This window comes from Mixophyes fleayi, chromosome 5 (genome assembly GCF_038048845.1).
Source record: "Mixophyes fleayi isolate aMixFle1 chromosome 5, aMixFle1.hap1, whole genome shotgun sequence".
In the NCBI taxonomy this organism is placed as follows: domain Eukaryota; kingdom Metazoa; phylum Chordata; class Amphibia; order Anura; family Limnodynastidae; genus Mixophyes; species Mixophyes fleayi.
The window spans coordinates 101,540,759-101,563,527 of record NC_134406.1 but is presented as its reverse complement, the minus strand read 5'-3'; the positions used below and the strand labels follow the sequence as shown (position 1 = coordinate 101,563,527).

At 38.4% G+C, this 22,769-nt stretch overlaps 1 protein-coding gene across 1 annotated transcript in view; it reads left to right on the top strand.

Moving 5' to 3' along the window:
* ITGA9 (integrin subunit alpha 9) overlaps nt 1-22,769 on the top strand; it is a 329,646-nt gene that overhangs the window by 288,465 nt on the left and 18,412 nt on the right. Inside the window, exons 24-26 of the mRNA XM_075212608.1 lie at nt 6,699-6,824; nt 19,206-19,325; nt 20,879-20,980. Of these exons, the coding sequence (XP_075068709.1) occupies nt 6,699-6,824; nt 19,206-19,325; nt 20,879-20,980 (348 nt within the window). The remainder of the gene's footprint in view (nt 1-6,698; nt 6,825-19,205; nt 19,326-20,878; nt 20,981-22,769) is intronic.

Genomic DNA, 22,769 nt, shown 5'->3' with positions numbered 1-22,769 from the left:
CAGTCCAGCACAGAGCAAACGGTTCACACTTGCTAGATTGCCAGACTGGTAAATGAAAGTTATGGCTATTATGGGAGAGGGTGATTCAGTAAGGGGGCTGGAGTACAATTTTTAATTCAAAATGTACATCTTAACCTAACAATCCACCACTTCCCACTTATGGGTAATGTCTTTTTACATCTTTGCATATTTTGTATAAATTTAGGAAAATGCCAGATACTGTACATTTATTTATGTCTCAGATTTTAATGTCCACATTGAGCTTTGTCATTTGTCATGGTCCAACTGTGCTTCTGATATGTGCAATCACAGCAGTTTGAAAGGTGGGACCCCAAAGCACATAAACAACTGAAAATGACATCACATTGCGGCCTTCTATCACATTTTTCCCATTTTCCATTTAAATATTTCCTTATTTTGAAATACAATACTTATTTCACATTTCATATTTCATATAATTCCAAGCATTACAGAATGCTTTATTTCAAGTGATAAATGTTTTTTTAACTTTTATTTAAAATACATTGGGCTGTAAACTCGCAGGTATGGGGCTCCAACACGTGTGTTCCCCCTTGCAGAGGTTACTAGACCCGATACACTGAGGCTCTTTCTGACCCCTCTTGGGGCCTGGAGTAGTTCCCAAGATTGGAATCTCTGGCTTGGCATCCATACCAGTGGTCCCAGTATAATGGATAGAGGTCCCTAAGATCCATTGTCATTAAACTTAAAGAATAAAAATGCATAAAGAAATACTAGCAAATTTCATATCAATTTTAATTGAATAAATGACTCCATAAAACATTTGTTTACCACTTTATTAACTGTAAAATAACATCTTCTGTACTTCCTTTTTTGATCCATCATAGTTCAAATAGATGAAAAAAATCAAAAAAAACCCTGAAACATCCACATATAAATATGAGCTACCTTCACACTGCATACAACCTCCACTATTTAATGAAATCCAGGTTATTCCGGGATTCTGGATGAGGTGCGAAAGTCACCCATAATGCAGCATTTGAACCTATATTAACCTCTCCTATCAATATGTGGGCAGATGTTAGATTCAGCTTCTCCGCAGGACACTCGAGGAACAATATGGCTAACCTCTGTTTACAAGATTCTTGCAGCCCACATCTCCTACATCTCCATGTGGACACCAAAGCACTGAAAACCTGTACAATGTACTTGCAGGCAAGGTCTTTATAGAAACTATCTCTTATAGTAGATTTGGCTGCCTGTTGCTAGCAATCATGATAGTACTACTGATGTTTGTGACATAATTGCTCCTATCCTGCAGAAGTGTGGCATGCATCTTGTCGGCCCAGGTCCTTCCATTGTTCTATGCAAAATTTGCTTTACTTGTGTGACCTTCTGATGGCATGTGGCATGTCATTTGCTCTGTGCTTTCAATATGTAAATTACCCATTTTGCCTGAATTTTTTTTGTAATACATCTCAAATTCTCTGATGGGCTGATTTACAGGGCTTGCACTGGAGCTGATGTAGTACCCTGTTTGTCTAGTCTCGGTTGTTTTATTCCAGCTGCATAGAGATCATACAGTCCATACAACTTCAGTCTGATATTATGGGTCATTTATGAACTGCAAAATCAGTGCTCCTCCAGTGCTGCTTTGTGTGCATAAGGGCACCCTATTGTCCACCAAATGCATCTCAGGGTGCACGCCCACCTCACAGTTGTAGGGACCACCACCATAAAGGTACCATGCACCTAGTTTTACAGGTTACCAGAGGAAGCTGAATTGGTGCAGAATGGGAACAGTTAAAAGTCACTCAACCCTCAATTTAGGACTGCTTAGCTTAGATGCTTAGTGTTTGATGATTTTTATTACATGGATGGAATTGCTGTTACATATATATTTTCCTGCAGAAGTGCAAATGGAAAGTGCAAAAAACATTATAAGTACAGGGAGAAGACCCAATTTATGTACATTTAAAGTGATGGAGAATTGAAGGCCTTTGTTGGGAGAAAAAGGCTGTTTGACTTCACACAATGCAGGAAATGCACTTTTATCACCTTAAATCTTCTTTCAATAACCCCATCCCTCAAAATGAAATCCCATTCTTGTACCTAAGGGCAAATGTAGGTGGCTTGTGCGCCTAGTTTGCACGTGAAGCTCCATCCACCAGCCAGTCCTTCCAACTCCTTCCATTGACCAGTACAGAATTCTGTGCCCCTTAAAACACTGTCATCTTGATCCTATGATCCATGCAGTTCCTTGGAAAACAAGATGCATTTGCACTCTTGCAATTAAATGGCCATCCTTCAAAATAGAGCAAAATTTTTATCAATGCACAATTACATAGACTTACTTCTTAGTAGGTTTGTGTATAAGTTTGTAATTGTAGTAGGAACAGTTTCCCAAAAATATATTTAACCAAAATATTTTCAAGAAGAACCATCACCCTTATATTTTGGTATACTTTTAATTTGTGTTTTTGAACTAACATGTAGTATTACAAATCTGAAGCATAATATAATGTATTAAGACTGTGGAGGAAATTAGTAAAGATTGATTTTCATAGTTTAAAATCAATCAAAATCTCTAAATTTCACAGTAATCAATTGAGAATTAAGTGACTAAACTAATCTTGTAAAAAAGTGGAATTTACTCTCCACTTATCAGAGCTTTACATTCCTTTCAATGGCCCAGTTATTTGAATGTCCAATCCATTTAATGGGGCTGTGTGCTGCACATAGAAACCCCATTGAAATGAATAAAGCTTCACTGCATAGTTAATTGTTTTCCCCCCACAACAGTAGAGATTCAATTACTTTCTATTGATATGGGATCCAAACGGGGTCTCCCTTAACTCCCCATCACCACCAGCAAATCACCAGCATTAATTTTTTTAAACTAGTTGTAATTAGTTAAAAATGAAGAACTCCATATTTTGATCAGCTAGTGTCAGGAAAGGCTTGTTTTTTTCTCTTCCAACCTTTTTTACATTTGTGTAAAAATCCCATTGAAAAGAATGGGTCATTGAAATTAATGGGAAAAGCTCTGTACATACATAAAAAATTTTTTTTTTTGCCATCTCACTACTTTTGAAACAATGTCATGTGTCTGAAGCCTGTGCGCTCATTATTGGTAATTTACTAAATCGCTGTTTACTAGATTGCTCCTATTCTATACTTTACAATGCAGAAGTCACTCATATATTTTGCTATATTTGACAATTTTTGGGAGGTTTGAAAAGGGGGCCATTTCCTTTTAATAGATTCAGCTATTTGAAAATTGCCCTGTAAATCGCCAAAATATAGTGATTTCTGTAAATAGCTCTTTTCTTGATTTCCATCTTAATTTTAAATCTATGATAATATACTATGACTTGGTTTATTAATATTCTTTATTAAACTTGCATGTGCTCTGTTAGTCTCTGTGTCTTTCAACACCATCATCTGCCTGTATGCGATTTAACTGTTGTTTCTTTATATGTGTTTTGCTGCTGAATTTGACAACTGATTTTGAGATAAAGCAAAAGCAAGAACGTAAAATGAGTATAAAGAATACTCTCATGTTGCAAGCAGGAATAGCTCTGGTGCATCATTGGTCTCTTTTTCAGGCATTATAAAGTGCCTTGGAAAATCTCTTAACAAGGGATTAGTTATGGGAATAAAGCCAATGTCTTAGATGTCTGAAAGGAATCTGAGTGTATCTGTATTGATTAAAACAGCTTGAAGTGTTTAGAAGAGGACAGTTAAACAGACCTATCTCAGCTTAACCCAGTAGAGTGATTAGTTTGTGCTGAACAAATTGGACAACTAAGTAGTTAAATGAAGTAGTGTCACACATTACTAAATATAATTGGCATTTATATGGTTAATTAAATGAGACATACACAGTATATGACCTACCTGTAAAATCAGCCAAAAAGGTCCATGGGATTATCAAGATTCACTAGTTCAAATTAAGAAAAGTTCTCAGCAAAAGACCGTTTGTGATGAACTTGAAACCCCACATGCAATCCATAATTGTCTCAAGAGTAGCGAATGTAGGGTCTTATTTGGGTATATTCACAGTATTTCTGACTTCAAGGCACTACTATACTAACATATGAGGTACATTTAAGTTCAAGATATCTTTAATGCAAAACATTTTGCTCATTTTGGACATCAATTAGGACCAATTATTTCATGATCACACTTTTTCCTTGTGAAAGGGAATTAGTGTGACATCTTCTCCCTGCTGCACCACAGAAAATGGACTTACTCCATGTGCATGTAGTCATACCAGTATAAATCCTTGGCTGAATAGATTCACACAGTGAGTAAGTTCAATGCCTTACTTAAGTTGAGTGAACGGGTTACACTAGTGCATTGGTGTAATAATGTGGGGAAAATATGGGGAATAATTAGTCTAAATGGTGACCATTTGTATGTATATAATGATATATGAGACTATATAATGGCATTAATTGGATTCATTAGGGAATTATGGTGTTATATGAAATCATAAGGAGAATTCAAGGAAGCTGATGTGTGTGTATGGTGCCATTAAGGGCTATATGGTCACATTATTAGGATATATGATGGCTTTTTGAGCTCTATTTTTGCATTAAGATGCTATATGCTACATTATTAGACCATATAAGAGCATTATTAGGCATGATATATTATGTTATTTCAGTCCATTATTTTTTTCCACTACATCCCAGCAAACTGAGAGTTTATCCTTTTACCATTACACACATTGATCAAACCAAGCAAAAAATTTCCAGGTTGGCACAAGTGGTGTTGGGATCAGCAGGTAAGAGACATGTTTGCTCTCAAGAGTCATAATGTAGATACTGTAGGTTAAAACAAAGTAGGACAACATAAACAAGGAAAACAAACAAAAGGCATGTAGAAAGCACAAAATGGACAGACATTTGATAAGTGCTTTGTGGGTTTAGAGGACAAACAAGAGACAAGGATGGACATGAAGCAAAGGGGCTTAGATTTTTCACCTAACATAGGGCCTTAAGCTGCTAAAAAAATGCAAATGAAATACATTCACAAGGGTTATTGCAAGTTCTCTTAATGTGCGCAAGTACATCTACTTTTTTGCCAAGCACATTCCAAGATAGAAGCCTACTTTCTCGCCATTGGAAGGACAGAGGAGCCACCTGAAAATGTGCATGTTTGAAAAAGTGAGAAGATCACTTTAACTCCAATCTACTACCACTTTAGGATCATCACCTTCATTAATTACAACTCTTATTTTTTCTTCTAAAATTCTTTTTGGTTTAGTTTGATTTATGTTTTACATTGAGAGTCCCAATGACCCCTCAGTTTGATGATTAATATGTTTTTTTATATGTTTTTGAATATTTTATTACATTGGTCAAATGCACCTAGAAATGTACACAATAATATCCACCCTATTGAAAGTATATATTATGAGAATTGGAGATGTTGCCTATAGCAAGCAAGCAGATTCTAGCAGTCATTTTGTAGAATGTACTAAGTAAATGATAGCTAGAATCTGATTGGTTGCTATAGGCAACATCTCCACTTTTTCAACCCGGTATTTTAGTAAATATACCCCTCAGAGTCTCTCTAGACTTTAGTTGCAGAGATGGTGTGAGATAGCAGATTTAAAATGGGAATGAAAACCCATGTGTGGTGTTGTCTATGTTAGCTAAAAGATAGCTAGTAGCCAATAATCTGAATGCAGACCTGAACACATCTTTTATGATTATCCATCTGAAAATAATATACAACAAATTATGCAATTTTTTATTTGTTAAAAGTTTATTAGGGCTAAAAAATACCTGTATTCGATATTAAAACGAGTCAAATCTCGACTTTAATGTTTTTTTCCTGTTTAATGATTTAAGCTAGCCATTGACCAGCCAATCCTGTTATTCAGCTCTGGCACTAAATAAAAGTATACATTTTCAATTTGGCCACAAAAGTGATCCAGTTGCTTTATGCTGGATTATCCTAACACATTGCAATGTATGTCAGCGGCATAGAGATAACAACTGCAGTTCTGCCATGTGTAGGCTCCCAGATAATTGTGTGTAATTCCTGTAATGTGGCTATGATTATCTCTATCTGTAGAAATGTCTGGAAAACCTGTTCCATGAAAGCTACAGTTGATATCTTTTCTGTGTGAATTCCTGCTCCTGGGAAATGGAAGTGGGATGTAAAACATCCACCTGCAAATTGTTTATAGTTGGATTTTTTCTTAATGCCAAGATCTAAGCCTTTCTTTGCTTCAATCTGTTTATTTCACTTCAACCAGAAATCTTTTTCTTTAATTGTATTAAAAATAATATTGTGCGTGCTGGTATGCAAAAAAGTCCCACACACTAATTTGGATATTTTGCAAGCTGCTATGTGGTGTCCAATGTCTTTAATTATCCATTTTCCCTTGTAGGGCTATTTATAAAGTAATAAGACAAGCCAATTCTCACATTCTGTGGCATTACTGGGTGTAAACAGTGAAACTTATCTTAACATTTTGCGGAGTGTTTTTTTTCTGTTTTATTTGTGAACTAGAGACGAACATGTCTCTTCTATGCTATACCACACACTCACAAACCTCATTTTCTTGGTGAAAAGGAGGATTATATTGTTTGTAAGTTAAGCTACCGTTGCGGTACTTTCATTGTTGCTGTGATCATTTTTTGATGTCATCTTACGGTTTGAAGTGATAGTAACAGTAAGCAATATCCTTTACTTTTTAGATTGGTCAAGACAAAGCACAGTGTACATTCCACAGAAATCCAGCACCGTGTGTGATCCCGCAGGAGAAAGAAAACATTTTTCACACAATATTTGCATTCTTTAAAAAGTCAGGCCGAAAAGTGTTGGTAAGTATATTGCTTACAAAGTCATGGTTTGACACTCTAATTAATCTCATCACTATATACATATATATATATATATATATATATATATATATATATATATGTAAATATAGATAAATACATATATATATATATCAAGAGAATGATATTTACATTATTTATTTTCTCTGAATTAATGTGACAGATATTTTAAAAAAATGCAGTCCTTGTACATTTATTGAACAGCACAACTTTTTGGTTGTTTAATCTTTGTTGCGAGTATGGAAACCACCAACATAGAGGCTCCAGTTGCCAGTGATTGTAAGACACAGAATAAGTAGTGCAAACACAAATAGTTAGTGAGAACATGGAGTTATGTACTCAGAGATGAATGACAGTTTGGTATATGTCTCGTTATGCTTCTGTATTATCATACCTCAACATTCCATGGAGAGTCACGATCTTCTCAGCAGATGGTAATGACAGATGAAGAGCATAGATCTAAAGGTAAATCGTATAAAATGTGTTTAGCGTGTACACATGAATTGGCTTTAATCGCTGGTAAAATTGTTGGGAGAAATTTTGTATAGTGTTTACTCAGCCTTATTCTTGTGTGCACAGTGTAGAAGGTTGGTAATAGCCTAGAAAGATTAACAGGGTGATTGAGGAATTTTATAAGCTTGCCTGAAGAGGTAGGTTTTCAGAGAATGCTTGAAGGTCTGGAGGTCATTGAAAAGTCTTGTTTGTTAGGGAGAACAGCCAAAAAATAGTCTTCTAACTGGGAATGGTAACAGGTAATGAGTGTGGATAAGAGATGCAGATCTTACGTAGAATGCAGGGCTTAAATTGGAAGATATTTTGAGACAAGGGAAGAGATGTATGTTGGTGCAGTTTTATTGGATTCCGTAAAGAACAGGCAAGCAATGCTGGGACTGACAGAGTAGAGCAGCAGTTATTGAGCATTTTGCAAGGGAAATAAGTCTAGCTGTTGCAAAATAATAGTAGGGGTGAGAGTCTGGTTCAGGGAAGATCAGTAATGAGGGTTTTGTAATAGTAAATGGATAGATAATGAGTGCGTGAATTAAAGTTTTTGCAGTGTCTATTGTGTAATATGAGTGTAATCTGGCGACTTATAGTGATGACAAATATGTATGCATGTCAGATAATGTGTTTGCAAGTATGAGCAAATGTAAAAATTAATTTTATGTACAGTAGGTATTAATAGCATGCTTATACCTGTATTCAAATGTAAATGGTTCTTGAGATATGCTAATACTTGAATATTGGTGTATGTGTGTGCACTTTCTGACCAATTACGTTTTTTGATGAATCAGGCCAACTATGTGACCACCAGTGGCGGATCCAGGCCCCGCCCCCTAGCAGGGGCTTGCTGCCGGCGGCTGCACATTATGTGCAGGTCCATTCAGCAGTGACAGGCAGGGACAGTGTGTTGCCCGGCCCCTCTGATTGTGTTTTAAACACAATCAGAGCTTCCTGGCAGCACACTGTCCCTACCTGTCACTGCTGAACGGACCTGCAGATAGTATGCAGCCGCCGGCAGCCTCGGATGTCAAAAAGGGGACAGGGCCTAAATCGCCCCCCCCTACATCGCCCCGGGTAGAAGTTTTCTCTAGATCCGCCCCTGGTGACCACTGGGTTAATGTAATAACATCTATATACATGTTTCCATCTATGTAAAGTATTCACTCTGTAGGTTTTATTGTAAAAGTGCTGTTCAAGAGAAAGTAAAATGTTCCACCTGTTACATAGTTAAAATGAATTGTTACTGTAGCTTGAGTCACTTTCAAATAAAGTAATTATTATTTTATTACAAATAAAGGTACCACCTATTTTTATATCACTTTAAGTAGAAAAATGACTGCATAAATATGGCTACACATGTGCAGATTGGTCAGAAATGTTAATCACTGGCTCACCATCTACAATGCGTGGTGCTGACCTCTGCAGATTAGATTATTAAGGGTACTGGAAGGAATGCATGTACAGACATTCTCATTGTGATTTGGTTATTTGTGAAGACTGGATATGTGAAGTTTAGTCCCTCTTCTCGTTCTGCTAGATAGCTGACAGACTATCCTGTTGAATGACCAGATTACAATATGTGTGGTCCTCATTAGAAATTTTTATTATGACCATTTGTACTTAATGAATTAGTTTTACTGTCTGCTCACATGCTGCTCCTACAAAATAAAGATAGGTAAGAGCTCTGTGGATGCTCTGTCTCTTATCTTATCTCTGTGTAGAGTGTTAATAGTCCACTTTCTGAAGAATAAATTGCTTTTTTATAGCTGTTATTCCTCCAAGCAGAATACTTGCTTATCAGTTGTGTCTATTGGGAGTAATGTTATGTCTGTAAAATAATGTGTATAAGTGATAACTACATAATATGGCCTCCATGTGTGATATAAATGTATAGTGCACATTAACAATACCATAGTTAGGTATATATGCAGAGACATTTTAATAAATGAATACTGTGCAGGATAAAACTGTCAAGAATACTTCTGTTTATCATATTACTGATTGTACTGTGAAGAGGATCCATAGTCACAAAGATTACATTTTTTTTTCTTGGCTTGGAATTAAGTATGTTCTTTCAAATGAGCCATACACACGCAAAGAAAGTCTAAATTTAAAACCTTTGCTTTGGAGTTATGTTGATTGATACAGTTAAAATTAACATCAGATTTTTCTTGGATGTTATTGGGCTTGGTTTCTGAGAAGCTTATAAGTTCTTATTAAAGTTGTGTTAAAAATAGGGTTAAACATACCCCGCTCCAGCTGACTAACAGAATGACAAGGCATGTGCTATTCTACTCCATTATGATTCAATACACAACATCCAACAAATTTGATAGTAATTCTATTTTTTTTTTATAAAAAAACAGACTGTATCATCATCATCATCATCATCATTTATTTATATAGCGCCAGTAATTCCGCAGCTCTGTACAGAGAACCCATTCACATCAGTCCCTGCCCAATTGGAGCTTACAGTCTAAATTCCCTAATATAGACACACACTCACACATAGACAGACTCACAGACATTAGGGTCAATTTTTGATAGCAGCCAATTAACCTACCAGGATGTTTTTGGAGTGTGAAACCGGAGCACCCGGAGGAAACCCACACAAACACAGGGAGAACATACAAACTCCACACAGATAAGGCCATGGTCGGGAATTGAACTCATGACCCAACGCTGTGAGGCAGAAGTGCTAACCACTAGACCACTGTGCTGCCTGATTCACCAAGGAAATCAAAGTGAATGCAATTTGCGTTTTTTTTAAAATGAACGGGAATTATACACACGTACGCTGGTGTTCACGTACAAACAGATCTGAAGGAACATTTGAATACATATATAAGTATACGATGCCCACACTTGCAGTATGCAGACAGACACAACACACTGCATGATACGCACAATGCATATGTGCAATATAAAGTCCTACCATAACTCACAGAAAAAATATTAAATACATGTTAATAACATAGTCATTAATAAAGCATAAAATACATTTATCAGGATGTTATTAATGTCTACTGTACATAAAATGCATTTTTACAGTGGCTCTTAATTTCAAACACATGTTCCGGCATGCACTATCAATCAGCACTTACCCCTGCCCTGTAGCTGGTGCACGTGCTATGGCTAAAAACTAGAGATGTTCACTGATCCTCGTGTTCTGGTTTTGGTTTTGGTTTTGGATCTGGATTAACTTCGTGTTTTGGTATTGGTTTTGGCAAAACCGCCCTTGCGTGTTTTAGTTTTGGATCCCTATTTTTTTTGCTAAAATACATAATTTTGCTTTTTTTCCCCTACATTATTATTATTAACCTCAATAACACTAATTTCAAGTCATTTGCAGTTAAGTTTGACCATGTCACAGGTCACAATATTATTTTCATACACTTTCAAACACAGACTGCAGCGACCTGGCTGGATGCTAAGCGACAGAGCAATGACACAAACACACAACAGTTCATAGCACATCTAGGAAACATTGCCAACACAGCAGTGGCAGAAAAGAAAAGTGGTGCAAGATGGAATTGTCCTTGGATCATGAAATCAGTTATGGTTCACTTGATCGCTCCATTCCATTCCTTGGATAACTGTGGTAATTCTACAGATAATACATGGCAATGAGTGCTGACCCCCCCTGGGATGCATGCTTTTATCAGACCCAGACCAATCCAGGGTGCCAGACAATGCACTAAAAAGAGCCATTGTAATTCACAGCAAAAAGCAAGTTCATCACTGAGCTTCGAATCAGCCCCAATTCCCCAAAAATTATAATATAGCTTGGTACCTTTGACGTAAAGTGCAAATTACAGACACTTTCTGCAATACTGATGAAACAGCAGCAAAGTGGAAGGTTATACATATACAGTTCTATTTAGACATCCATGCTTACATTACTGTGGCTTTACAAACAATACAAATGGCTAGACAACTGTTGTCAGGATTTGAGTAAAAATAATTCCACACATAAGAAGTGGATTTTTTGGTCTTATGCTCAGAAATGACAATGGCCTTCTTCTTATCACGTGGAAGAACTGCTTCCACTGGTGCAGGACTTACACAAACAACATCATCCTCATCAACATCCTCATTAGCGCCCTTGTCAGCTACACAAATATCACCCTCATCCTATTGCAATTCCAAAGTGGCATCTTCAATTTGTGTATCACCGGCTACACTTGGGCTGTTCATGCACACATCTGCAGAAATGCTGAAAGGGGCCTTCTTTATGGGTACACTATCAAAAAGGTCAGGATTACACATAGCACTTGTGGATAGACTCTCCTCAGGGATTTGTGTCATTTCTGAATCTGAACATACATTTTCCTCTAATGCCTTACTGTTTTCTTCCAGCTCGACTTTTACACCTAAAAGTATTTGTACACCACTTTTGGAGTGCGAATGACAAGGTCTTGCTTGGTCATGACTGACCTTACAAGAAGATGCCTCAGTGACAGTTGCAGAACTCGCACTCATAGAGAAAGGCGAAGGCCTCATTCTTTCCTTACCACTGCATGTGTAGAATGGCAATTTTATTTTTTTCTGCAGATAACTTTGCCTGGATTACAGGTCTTTTTTTCTTGACCAAGGTTAAAGGTGTTTTTTTACATTTATGTTTCCCTGATTTAAAACCACTATGCACTTGAACATAGGCTTTAGCACATGAGGTAGAGGGATTAGTATAATCATGTCTAAGACTGGAGAGTGACAAGAACAATGCCACCCCTCCTGTTTCTGTATGAGCTGTGGCACAGTAGGATGTCAGTGGAGACTTTCAAGAACACTTGACAGCCCTATTATTACAATTTCTGTTTCAGCACTGAACACTGCCACCTCTCCTGTTTCTGAGTGAGCTATGGTACAGTAATATGTAACTGCAGATTTAGACCGAGCCTGCCAGCGCTATTATTTCGATTCAGCAATGACAATTAGCAATGGAGTAATGGAGCTCTCCTCTTTGTGTTTTACCTATATAACACAGTACAATGTGACTGCAGATTTAGAAGACCAAGCCTGCCAGACCTATTATTTCTATTTCAGCAATGACAATTAGCAATGGAGCTTTCCTCTTTGTATGTTACCTATATAACACAGTACAATGTGACTGCATATTTAGAAGACAAGGCCTGCCAGCCCTAGTATTTGTGTTTCAGCAATGGCAATTAGCAATGGAGCAATGGAGCTCTCCTGAATGTCACTGGAGACTTTGAAGAACACTGCTACCCCTCCTCTTTCTTTTCTACCTATGACGGTGCCCAACTGCACTAGAGACTGCCAAGAACTGTGCTACCCCTTCTGTGTCCCTCTGTGAAATGGCGGTGGATCTCCATGTAGGGCAGTTCTTATAGAATCCAAAACTCCCGATATCTGAGATCCAACAACGTAACAATGACGTTTTGCCTCGTTTTCAATTCCGAGGGCGCACAAAAGTACTGAGCGCTAAGTTCGGGTGTGATTGGTTCTCGGGGAACCAAGCCTGAGCTTCTCTACTAAAACATGTACCTGAGAGATGCCCAGAGCTTGAATCAAGCAAATGTGAATGTGCTGACAATTAGCACTCCCTTACTGCACATTACCTATGTGCATTTGAAGATGAATTGCATGCACTTGCGTTCGATGACGTAATGTCTGTTTTTGAGCAAGTGCAGAGCAACTTCACACAAAATACGGCATGCAACGTTCCTTAATGAATCAGACCCTATGGGCCCGAGTCATTAAGGAAAGTAAGGCAAAAAAAGGAGTAAATGTTTTCTGGGACAAACCATGTTACAATGCAAGGGGTGCAAATTAGTTTATTATTTTGCACATAACTTAAATACTGGCTGTTTTTTCAACTAGCGCAAAAATACTTGATAACTTTATGTTTGCACTGAAATTTAAAGTTGATCTAGGACATGCCCTATCCCAACTATAAATCTGTCCCCACATTTTAAATTTACCTCCCCTCCAATGCAACATGGTTTTGCCCAGGTGCAAGGTTACTCCTTTTTTATGCTTTGCTCTCCTTAATGACTCTATATGTTTAACTCTTTTCACCTTTAAACCATCTTTTTAAACAACTGTTTTGTTTGAAGGTTTATTAAAAACTTGTGTATCGATTTGCCAGAAAGAGGATCCTACGAGGGAATATGAAATTAGGAAGACTTGTTTATCTCTTTGTACCACAGCACTTTTCCATGACTTTGATTGGACAGCCGTGGGCCTGGCCTTTTTAACAGTGCCTAAAACAAGCCCTGCATGAGAAACGCTTATTCGCTTAAGCTTTTCTTGTCTATATTATTGTATGTTTTACCTGGGGGCATTTGTACCAATCCTTGCAAAAATTAAGTAGCTCTAACTGTTTCAGTAGAACTCCAATTACTTGATTGGAGTTATATTCTTATTCATACTTATATGTGCCACCTGTAACCTGGGCAGTAGTCAGGAGGGATTCCTCCCCTGGGACCTCCAACTTTACCCTACAGTCACAACTGTAAAAGACACATTTTTGAGGCATCCAAGATCTAGAAGCATTCAGACATAGTCAAAAGGGAGTATGGAGGGAAGGTAACACATATTGGACAGGTGGTTTACTACACTGCTGTTGTTAGCAAACTTGTTCATGGCACCTACAGTCCTCTATAGCCTGGAAGGCTCAGAAAATGCAGTATGTTATCAAAGTTGTCAGACCTGCCAGCCGCCACTAGACCAAGCTAATGTTTTGTGAGAACATCTCATATGTAAAGCACACTTGATGCCTTGGTTTTGCACCAGTGTACCTAGATAGTCCACCCAGCTCACTTTTCTGAGGAAGTATCCAGGACACCTATGAAATACGTCTAAATGGTTGTTCAAGGAAATAACATACAATGATGAACTAGTTTGCTGCTATACATCCTACATCCCATAGAGGACCTATTTGATTCCTGCAAAGAGACTGATTTCCCTCTGGTTGATGTGTCTGTTTTATCCGGTTCTCATAGTTTTGGAGGATCTAGTTTGGTACACTTATCTATGAGGTTTATTCTTCCTAAGCGGTGAGCAGCATTCAGTCTAGAGAACTGCAGATTAGTTCTCCCTTAGAGAGGCACCATTGTTTTCCCTTTCTTTTTTCATGAGGGGTATATTTCACCTCTGACCTCAAGGGAACAGCTACCACATCAAAATGACTGATTACAAGCTTACCTTAAACCAAACAAGAGAGGTGGCATCTTACACTCGTATAATATCTGAGTTTCCACACTAACAGGTGATAAGTATATTATAAATTAAGGGTGCAACAGTTAATCCTTAACAAAACACACAATATAGTGTCTTATTTAATTGCGTGGTTTATTGCACCAAGGGATTACACCATTTTCTATTAATGTTCTTGAATGACTCTGGGGACCTTCTTCTCCCTCTAGGCTGCAGACCATTTCATTCAACAAAGGTTCCTGTGTGTTTGGCATTGGTCTGAAATATACCTAACTTTAAGGAGTGCACCTTCCCTATGCTCTCAGGAGATGCCCCAGCAAGCTAGAAATGCTCTTATGAAGATGTGCAGCACGGTGGATTAGTGGTTAGCACTTCTGCCTCACATCACTGGGGTCATGGGTTCAATTCCCGACCATGGCCCTATCTGTGTGGAGTTTGTATGTTCTCCCTGTGTTTGCGTGGGTTTCTTCCGGGTGCTCCCGTTTGTTCCCACATTACAAAAACATACTAGTAGGTTAATTGGCTACTATCAAATTGACCCTAGTCTTTCTCTGTCTGTCTGTGTGTGTATGTTAGGAAATAGAGATGTAAGCTCCTATTGGGCAGGGACTGATGTGAGTGAGTTCTCTGTACAGCGCTGTGCAATTAGTATGGCTATATAAATAGCTGATGATGATGCATATTGTGCAGAAATCTACAAGGAGACATCTCAACTACTTTTGTCTGTGGCACTTTGCTGTATTTCAGGGTTATGTTAACAATGCACAAAATATGCTTCTCTGCCACTGTGCAACTGGATATGGCTGTGTGCCCTTATGCACAGCAAGGAACCCCCTTGGAAAGTATGCATCTGTATTATTCCAATAATTGGCATGTAAAATACAATCTTGCTTTTGCACTGCTCAGAAAAACTAGGTGCACTAATGCATATATTCTGTACTTGGCAAAGAATGCTCTCACTCTGCCAACCCCTCCCACCAACTGATGCAAACTTCTGCTCTCCGTGCATGCCAGCATCTTGGTCTTCAAACTCTCTGGCAGAGATCTACACTCCCCAATCCTATTTTGAGATGCAAGTGAAATGCACTGCTCCTCTTTTACATTTCAAAATTGAACTAAATCTAGCTGTAGATTTTAACAGGTGAAAATTGTATATTTTACATTAGTTATTCCCTTATTTCTGACATTGTTATAAAGACATTTTTCCAAGATTTAAAGTGAAGTATCTATTTAATAATCTTGCCTTCTGGTAAATAAAATTCAAAATAAAAATGTTTTCTTAGTAACAACAAAAACCTGTGAAAGTTAGTAACTTAATACTGTTATTTTGCCACTAGAAACAAGTTATACTTGAATTGCAATGGATGGGCACAGCACAGTGGAGATTTTGTTCTTTATTCAGGAGCAGTTAAACCATGTCAGACCTGCTAGTTATTCTCAGCTGTCGTTTTTAAAATGTTGTTCTTCCTGTTCCTATTTCATTCTGAGATTTTAAGAGGTAAAATTTGTGTATTTTTACAACATTAGTCATTCCCTTTCTAAAAAATTTCTGATATTATATTATAAAGGCAGTATTAGAAAGGCATAGTGTGAGGTGTTATGATTGGAATTGGAAACCACCGCCAGATTGTTACTTGTGCTCTATAACAGAAAGAATGGGCTATATGTTTCCCTCAGATGTTAAAATGGACCTGTGTCCTACACACAGCGAAGGCAGCCATTTTGGGGGTTGACCAAAAAAATCAACCTAATCAATCACTTGATTAGTGACTGGTGACATCCCTAAAACAGGAAGCACATTGTAAATTGGTAAGGTGTTCTCACAAGTCCTTCCAAGTTGTAAGTCTGGCACTAAAATAGATGTCAGGAAACTTTTTTAATAATTTATTAACAGTGAAGAGCTTTTATAAATGAGTTGTGTTATTGTATATACTGACTTTATCCTCATCTTTGTAAAAAATGTTAGGGTCTTTCACCGTGGTGTTCAATTTAAGACATTCCCTAGGGGCAGCACGATAGCTAAGTGGTTAGCACTTCTGCCTTACAGCACTGGGGTCATGAGTTCAATTCCTGTCCATGGACTTATCTGTGAGAAGTTTGTATGTTCTCCCCATGTTTGCGTGGGTTTCCTCCGGTGTTCAGGTTTCCTCCCACACTCCAAAAACATACCGGTAGGTTAATTGGCTGCTAACAAAATTGACCCTAGTCTGTGTGTGTGTGTTAGTGAATTTAGACTGTAAGCCCTAATGGGGCAGGGAATGATGTGAGTGAGTTCTCTGTACAGCGCTGCAGAATTAGTGGCGCTATATAAATAAATGGTGATGATGATGATACATGTCAGAGAACAAGAAAGATAATTTACTTAATATATTGCAGGTGCATGGCAAGCAATTTTCTCACATGTCAAAACCTTGTGACAAGCTGAAGTCTTTCTATTATATAATTAAAATAAAGAAAAATATGTAATTATACCTCAAGTCACAAAGTTTACCAAAAGTATTTTAACCATACTTGTCTACTGTACAAATACATCCTGGAGAATTCCGAATTTAAGTTCTCTTGGACTCACTGAAGAGCAGAGAACCCTCCTGGACCTCACCCACTTTCCTAGTGAAGTGGGCGGAGATGAGGCTTGATAATACGATTTGCATTAAAGCACACCATAGGGACTCTGCATCCTCTGCATGATTATGAAAATCTAAACCAAGTACCTATCACCTGGACAACCCCTGTGTGATTACCTGGATGAGAGCTATAAAAAGTCAGCAAGTATGCATACCTCCCATCATGTCTGTCGTAAAACATGCACCCCAGGGAATAGAGAAGTGGTCACCTGGAGGGGGGAGTTAGGTGTTTGTGGAAAGAGAAGGGACTCAAGCTTGTTGCTATGGTGATAACTTAGCCCAGTCTGCTAGTGACTGAGAAGAAGGAGGGGCTTTAGAAAGTGCGGGAAAGAGATACAGAGGAGACCATGAGAGAAGAGAGGTGATGTGATATAGCTGGGAACCTGTGATAGTGGAGAGGATGCTCCCAGGCTCGCCCCAGCATTGCCTGGGAGTGTGAGCATGGTGACTGCGCAAGGGCAAGTACTGTGTGCCAGAATAGGGGGGGAGAACCCAGAGCAGAGACCTCTGGAGTGAAGGGGGGAATTGCTGCAAGTGGCAGAATGCATACATTAAGGGATGTAAGAGCTGCATATGTGTTGGAGATAAGCTACCAGTGATTCCAGCTTAACTGTGAGTAGCTGCGAAACTACTGTGACCAGGAGATCCTGGTATATACTATGATAAAACCAGCACTGTGACTGCATATACAGAGGGGAGGAGTCCCCAGTCCCAAAGAAGGGGAGAACCCCATATCACTAAAGAAACATTTTGCATGGAAGAGACCCTAGAGAGAGGGTAGCTGCAAGAGGCATGGTAGCTGAAGTCAGAGCCAGGGCTGAGAGTACATAGAGAGAGGTGTCCGAGCTCAAGGGAGAAATCATCACCGCAGAGGAGGGGTGAGCTGGAATTGAGAGTTGCACATCGTGTGTCAGAACTGCATTGAGGAGAAGCTGCCTGCGTGTTAGCAGGCACGTGAGTGAGCTTGCAGAGAAGGGATGAATTCCAGTGAAGTAGGGAGTGCTGGAGTGTAGGATACATGTGAACTGTCTTAGATAACATTAAGACCAGTGCAGGAGGAGTAATGAGATATACTTGCAACCATATTCATACAGCTCTTTAAGAACTGTGCTGGAGAGAGTATAGAGCTGTATATATTTTTGTACTGCAGCAACCATTATGATTATCATGCTGGAGGAAGAGTAGTGTCCTTAAAGAGTTCAGTTTGTGATAGAAATGGTCTGGCGTCCAAATTATTGTGACTTTTATTGCACTGCACGACAAAGTGACACCTGCATCCTACTACTTACAAAGAGACTTTGTAGTAAAATCCCTTCATGTGCAGGGACCCTCTGGTAATTTACACCCATACCCATCAGCTAGCCAGGGCTTGAGAGTCAGGGGCGAACGCAGGATTTAGAAGGGGGGGTTTCCGCCCCCCCCCCCCCCGGAAAAAAATAAATAAATTGCAAGCAGCTCCATTTCGGCGAGTCTGAATTCTACAGCATCTGCGGCAGTGCTATATTATACTACAATACAGCACTGACGCTGACGCTTCTTTGACAGCGCTGCGGCTGCTGTACAGTTCTGTTGGTTCGCGGAGGGGAGGGATTTCTGGAGAACCAGAAACCCCCCCTGCGTGCGCCACTGAGAAGGAGGTGCACTGTGTAACCTTTGCACCACACTCTACATACAGTGACAGGGGGTTACAATTACTAAAATGTTTACATTACTTTGTCATAAAACGACTACTTGTGTATTGTATGGAATAGTGCAATCCATAGTTATATTTGTACCCCATAGTTATATTTTACAGTCAGGGTTGCATTATTCCATATATATTTGACATGCAGCCAGAATGTGATGCTGGATGATTTTGCAGAAATGCATGTGGACAATAATTATTCCAAATAATCAGTATATGAAAATAAACCTAATAAAAATTAATGTAAACGCTCTTTACTGTGGGTTGTATATTACCTAGCCAATATAATTTTCTTTCTTAGATTCCAACTGAAATGCGTCTAGTATAGGTAACATTTACATGCTGATTGAAATAATCCTTATTGTCTTTTAGGAGTGTAACAAATCAAACTGGCCCTGTTTGGAACTGGAATGTAACTTAACATTATTAGCTAAAGAAGAGACTCGAAACATTGATGTTTTAATGCTATTAAATACAGAAATTTTGAAAAAGGTAAGTCTATGATTCATATATATTCCTATATACAGGGCCGCCATCAGGGGGGTATGGGGGGTACTGTTGTACCGGGCCCGGGCTCACCAGGGGGCCCGGTACAACAGCTCAGCACAGACTTACCTGGGGCCCGCCGCTGGTCTCCGCTATTCTGTCTGCAGCCTGGCTGTCACCGTGACAGCCAGGCACCAGGATCCGATTGCAGGGGTGGAGGATTCATTCCCCCTGCGATCATGTGCTCTGCCTGTGACAGATCACAGTGAAGACAGAATAGCGGAGACCAGCGGTGGGCCCCCAGGTAAGTATGAAAGTATGTGTTGCTCATGGGGGGGCGCTCATGGGGGGGGCCCGGGTGGCGGGCGGGGCCCGGGTGGCACGGGGGGCCCGTACTGGGCCCGATTTTTTCTGAAGGCGGCCCTGCCTATATATATTAGTATTATGTGCTTGAGCTTTGATAAGAATTTATTAACGCAACAAACTGGCTGTGTGCCTATTATAAACCTTATAGATTATTCTACTGCAAAAATACCAGGTGCCCAATTTAATAGCCCCTGTACCCTGGGTACCCCGATACATTTGTTTACCACACATTTCTCATCTGCATATCCTCTGCCCATTTCAATTGTACACCTCCACATTTACACCTTTGTTTGATGTCTGTTCTCAATGTTTGTTCCCTTATATCTCATCTACCTTTTTGCCACTTATCACAGGAGCTGTGTACCCAATACAGTATCAGCACAACCTGTTTTCTAGATGCAGGAGCCTTTGCAGTTTTTATAGGAGTACTGTGCAGTCACATTATTGCAATGTGCACTTTCAAAGGCTTATATATTTGCAGTTTGAAAATGGGCTATTACCTCAACTGAACCTCAGCAGTGATTAGCTATATACAATGCTGTATATAATAATTAATGTTTGTAGTATATTAGGAAGACATACAGTAAAATGTTTACATGCAAGAAAAGTATACTACCGAAGTAGGTACCTTATATATTAAAGATACTGTTTGTGCAACCTCTTTACTCTCGCAATATAACATTATGTTGTTGATTTCCTAATATTTCTGTCGGGAGATGCTAACAGCCAAAACAAAAATGCCAATTGGCAAATAATTTAACTGATAATTGTTCAGTCTTCAACCTTTTATTGCATTTTTTATTTACATATTAAGGTGAAATACCGATTTCCTCATAGTGATATTAGCATAGAATTCACTATAGCACAAATATCCCCTTCCTTATTAGTATATGTAGGGGAAATTCTCCTCTGTTTTTTTCTGAGATGCTGATATTTCTAAGTTGGTGCAGTAGCAGACGCTTACCTGTATTTATATATGATGGATAATATAGCACTGTCTCAGTTTTTTATACTCTTCTATATATTTCAAAAGGAGATTCTAATACTTATATACTAGTGCACTAGCGGTTACTTAAGACAGGCCTAGCTTGTGTGCTAACTCGTAGTTATAAGTTAGAGATTTCAAACACATATAATGATATAATTTATATATGTTTGCTCTGGTTCAAAATGTTATATATTGTATTCCACAGGATAGTTCTTCAGTAATCCAGTTTGTAACCAGAGCCCACTTGACAGTAGATTTAAAATTATGGGCAATAGAAGTACCACATGGGAAGTCACAAGATGCAACAGTAAGTATAACTTATCATGCTTAATATAATTTGTATTTAATGAATATTTTTAATGAATAGGCATAAACAGGTTATTAATGCGCTACGGAATATGTTGGCATTATATAAATAAATGTTGATGATGTATTAATTACTAAAGAACATGTGACTCAACATAACAGTGCTACTGTCAAGTAACAAAAAACGTGGTGCGGCATTAGTAGAAACAGTAACCTTGGCGTCACACATACTGAATGATGTTGACCGATGAGTCAGCCTTCTTGTCAATGTTATGTCCATATGAGATATGATACTTTTCCTTAGGTAAATTCAATTCAACCTTTATAACTATTCTATAAAATCTCTAAAAAAGTTTGTATGTAAGTAAAATTTTACATTCAAATGGGTCACATGATGGACACATTCTGACCTCTTCTAGGTCTCATTAAAAAAAAGCATTACCTAAAGATTAATATGGCAATGACTAAAGTAAAAACAAAGAATGCAATGCTCAGTTTCAAAGCAATACAACAAATGGCATCATCACCACTTCAAATTAAGCAGAACATTATTTTAAGAAAATGGCAACAAAGATTGCTGAAAGCTACTAATATACCGACCAGAACATAAGCGAAGTCCCAGGAGAACCAAACAATACAAGCCAACAAGGACATGGCAAACCTGCAGAAAGAAGTAACTGCTCAACACCAAAAATTATGTGTAGCTAGAAAAGGTGGAACAGAAGTTACAAGGCAGTGTGTAAAACCTCTGTGACTTGGCAGTATGAATTCCTTAGCATTCAGTGAATTCCCGCAATTTCTATCTAACCAAAGTGAAGGTTTTTAATATGTAGTACAGAACCTGGCCAAGTGCCAAGCCTTTCTGCTGCATTTAATGTAACTGACATAAACTCTGCATGATGTCAAGGAATGATACAGTATCCTTGCTTTCTAATGTCATTCACATGCTGGATAAAGTATGCATTTTTTACAATATGATGATCTGCCTTTGAGTAAGTAAATTGCTAATTACAAGTGCAGAATGGACCCTCTTGTTCTATGCATTCACTGAATGCATGTAAATATTATGTCTTCACTGAATAATTATCTGTAGTCTTTGTACCGGAACCCTGTCCACCATATACTTGGAGGAGGGTACTTTAGTAGATACTTGGGGGCAAGTTGGTTTATTATTAAGAAACGTATTTGCTTGGAAATCTCCTCATTTTAACATACAAAAATACAAAGCCATGTTAAATAAAATATTACAAATAAAAACAAGATATAAACCCATACTGTGTCAGTGACTAAACATGAATATTTAATTATTTTATGTGCCTTATAATACTATTTTCTTTTACATTGTAAAAGTTAGACCCAAGGATAACATAAAAATACACCATAAAACCAGTTTACCAGTTGAGTCATTTTTGTTTAGCTTTTTTTTTAAGCTTTAGAGTTGATTACTATTATTATTATTATTATTATCGTTTATTTGTTAGGCGCCACAAGGTATCCGCAGCGCTGTACATGGTACAAACAGTAGACTATACAGGGTAGAACAATACAGAACAATAAACACAAAGTACCAGAACTTCAGAAACTCCAGGCAGGCAAATACTGTAAAGACGGAGCGGAAGAACAGGTGTGGAGACAGGAGGGGAGAGGGGCCCTGCTCATACGAGCTTACATCCTAAGGGAGGGTAGACAAAATCAGGCACAAGAGGGAGCCAGTGAAGCAAAGGGGAGAGTAAAAAGGAGCCAGGGGAGAAACAGAAGGGTGAGAGGTTAAGTGGATGGTTGGTAGGCCG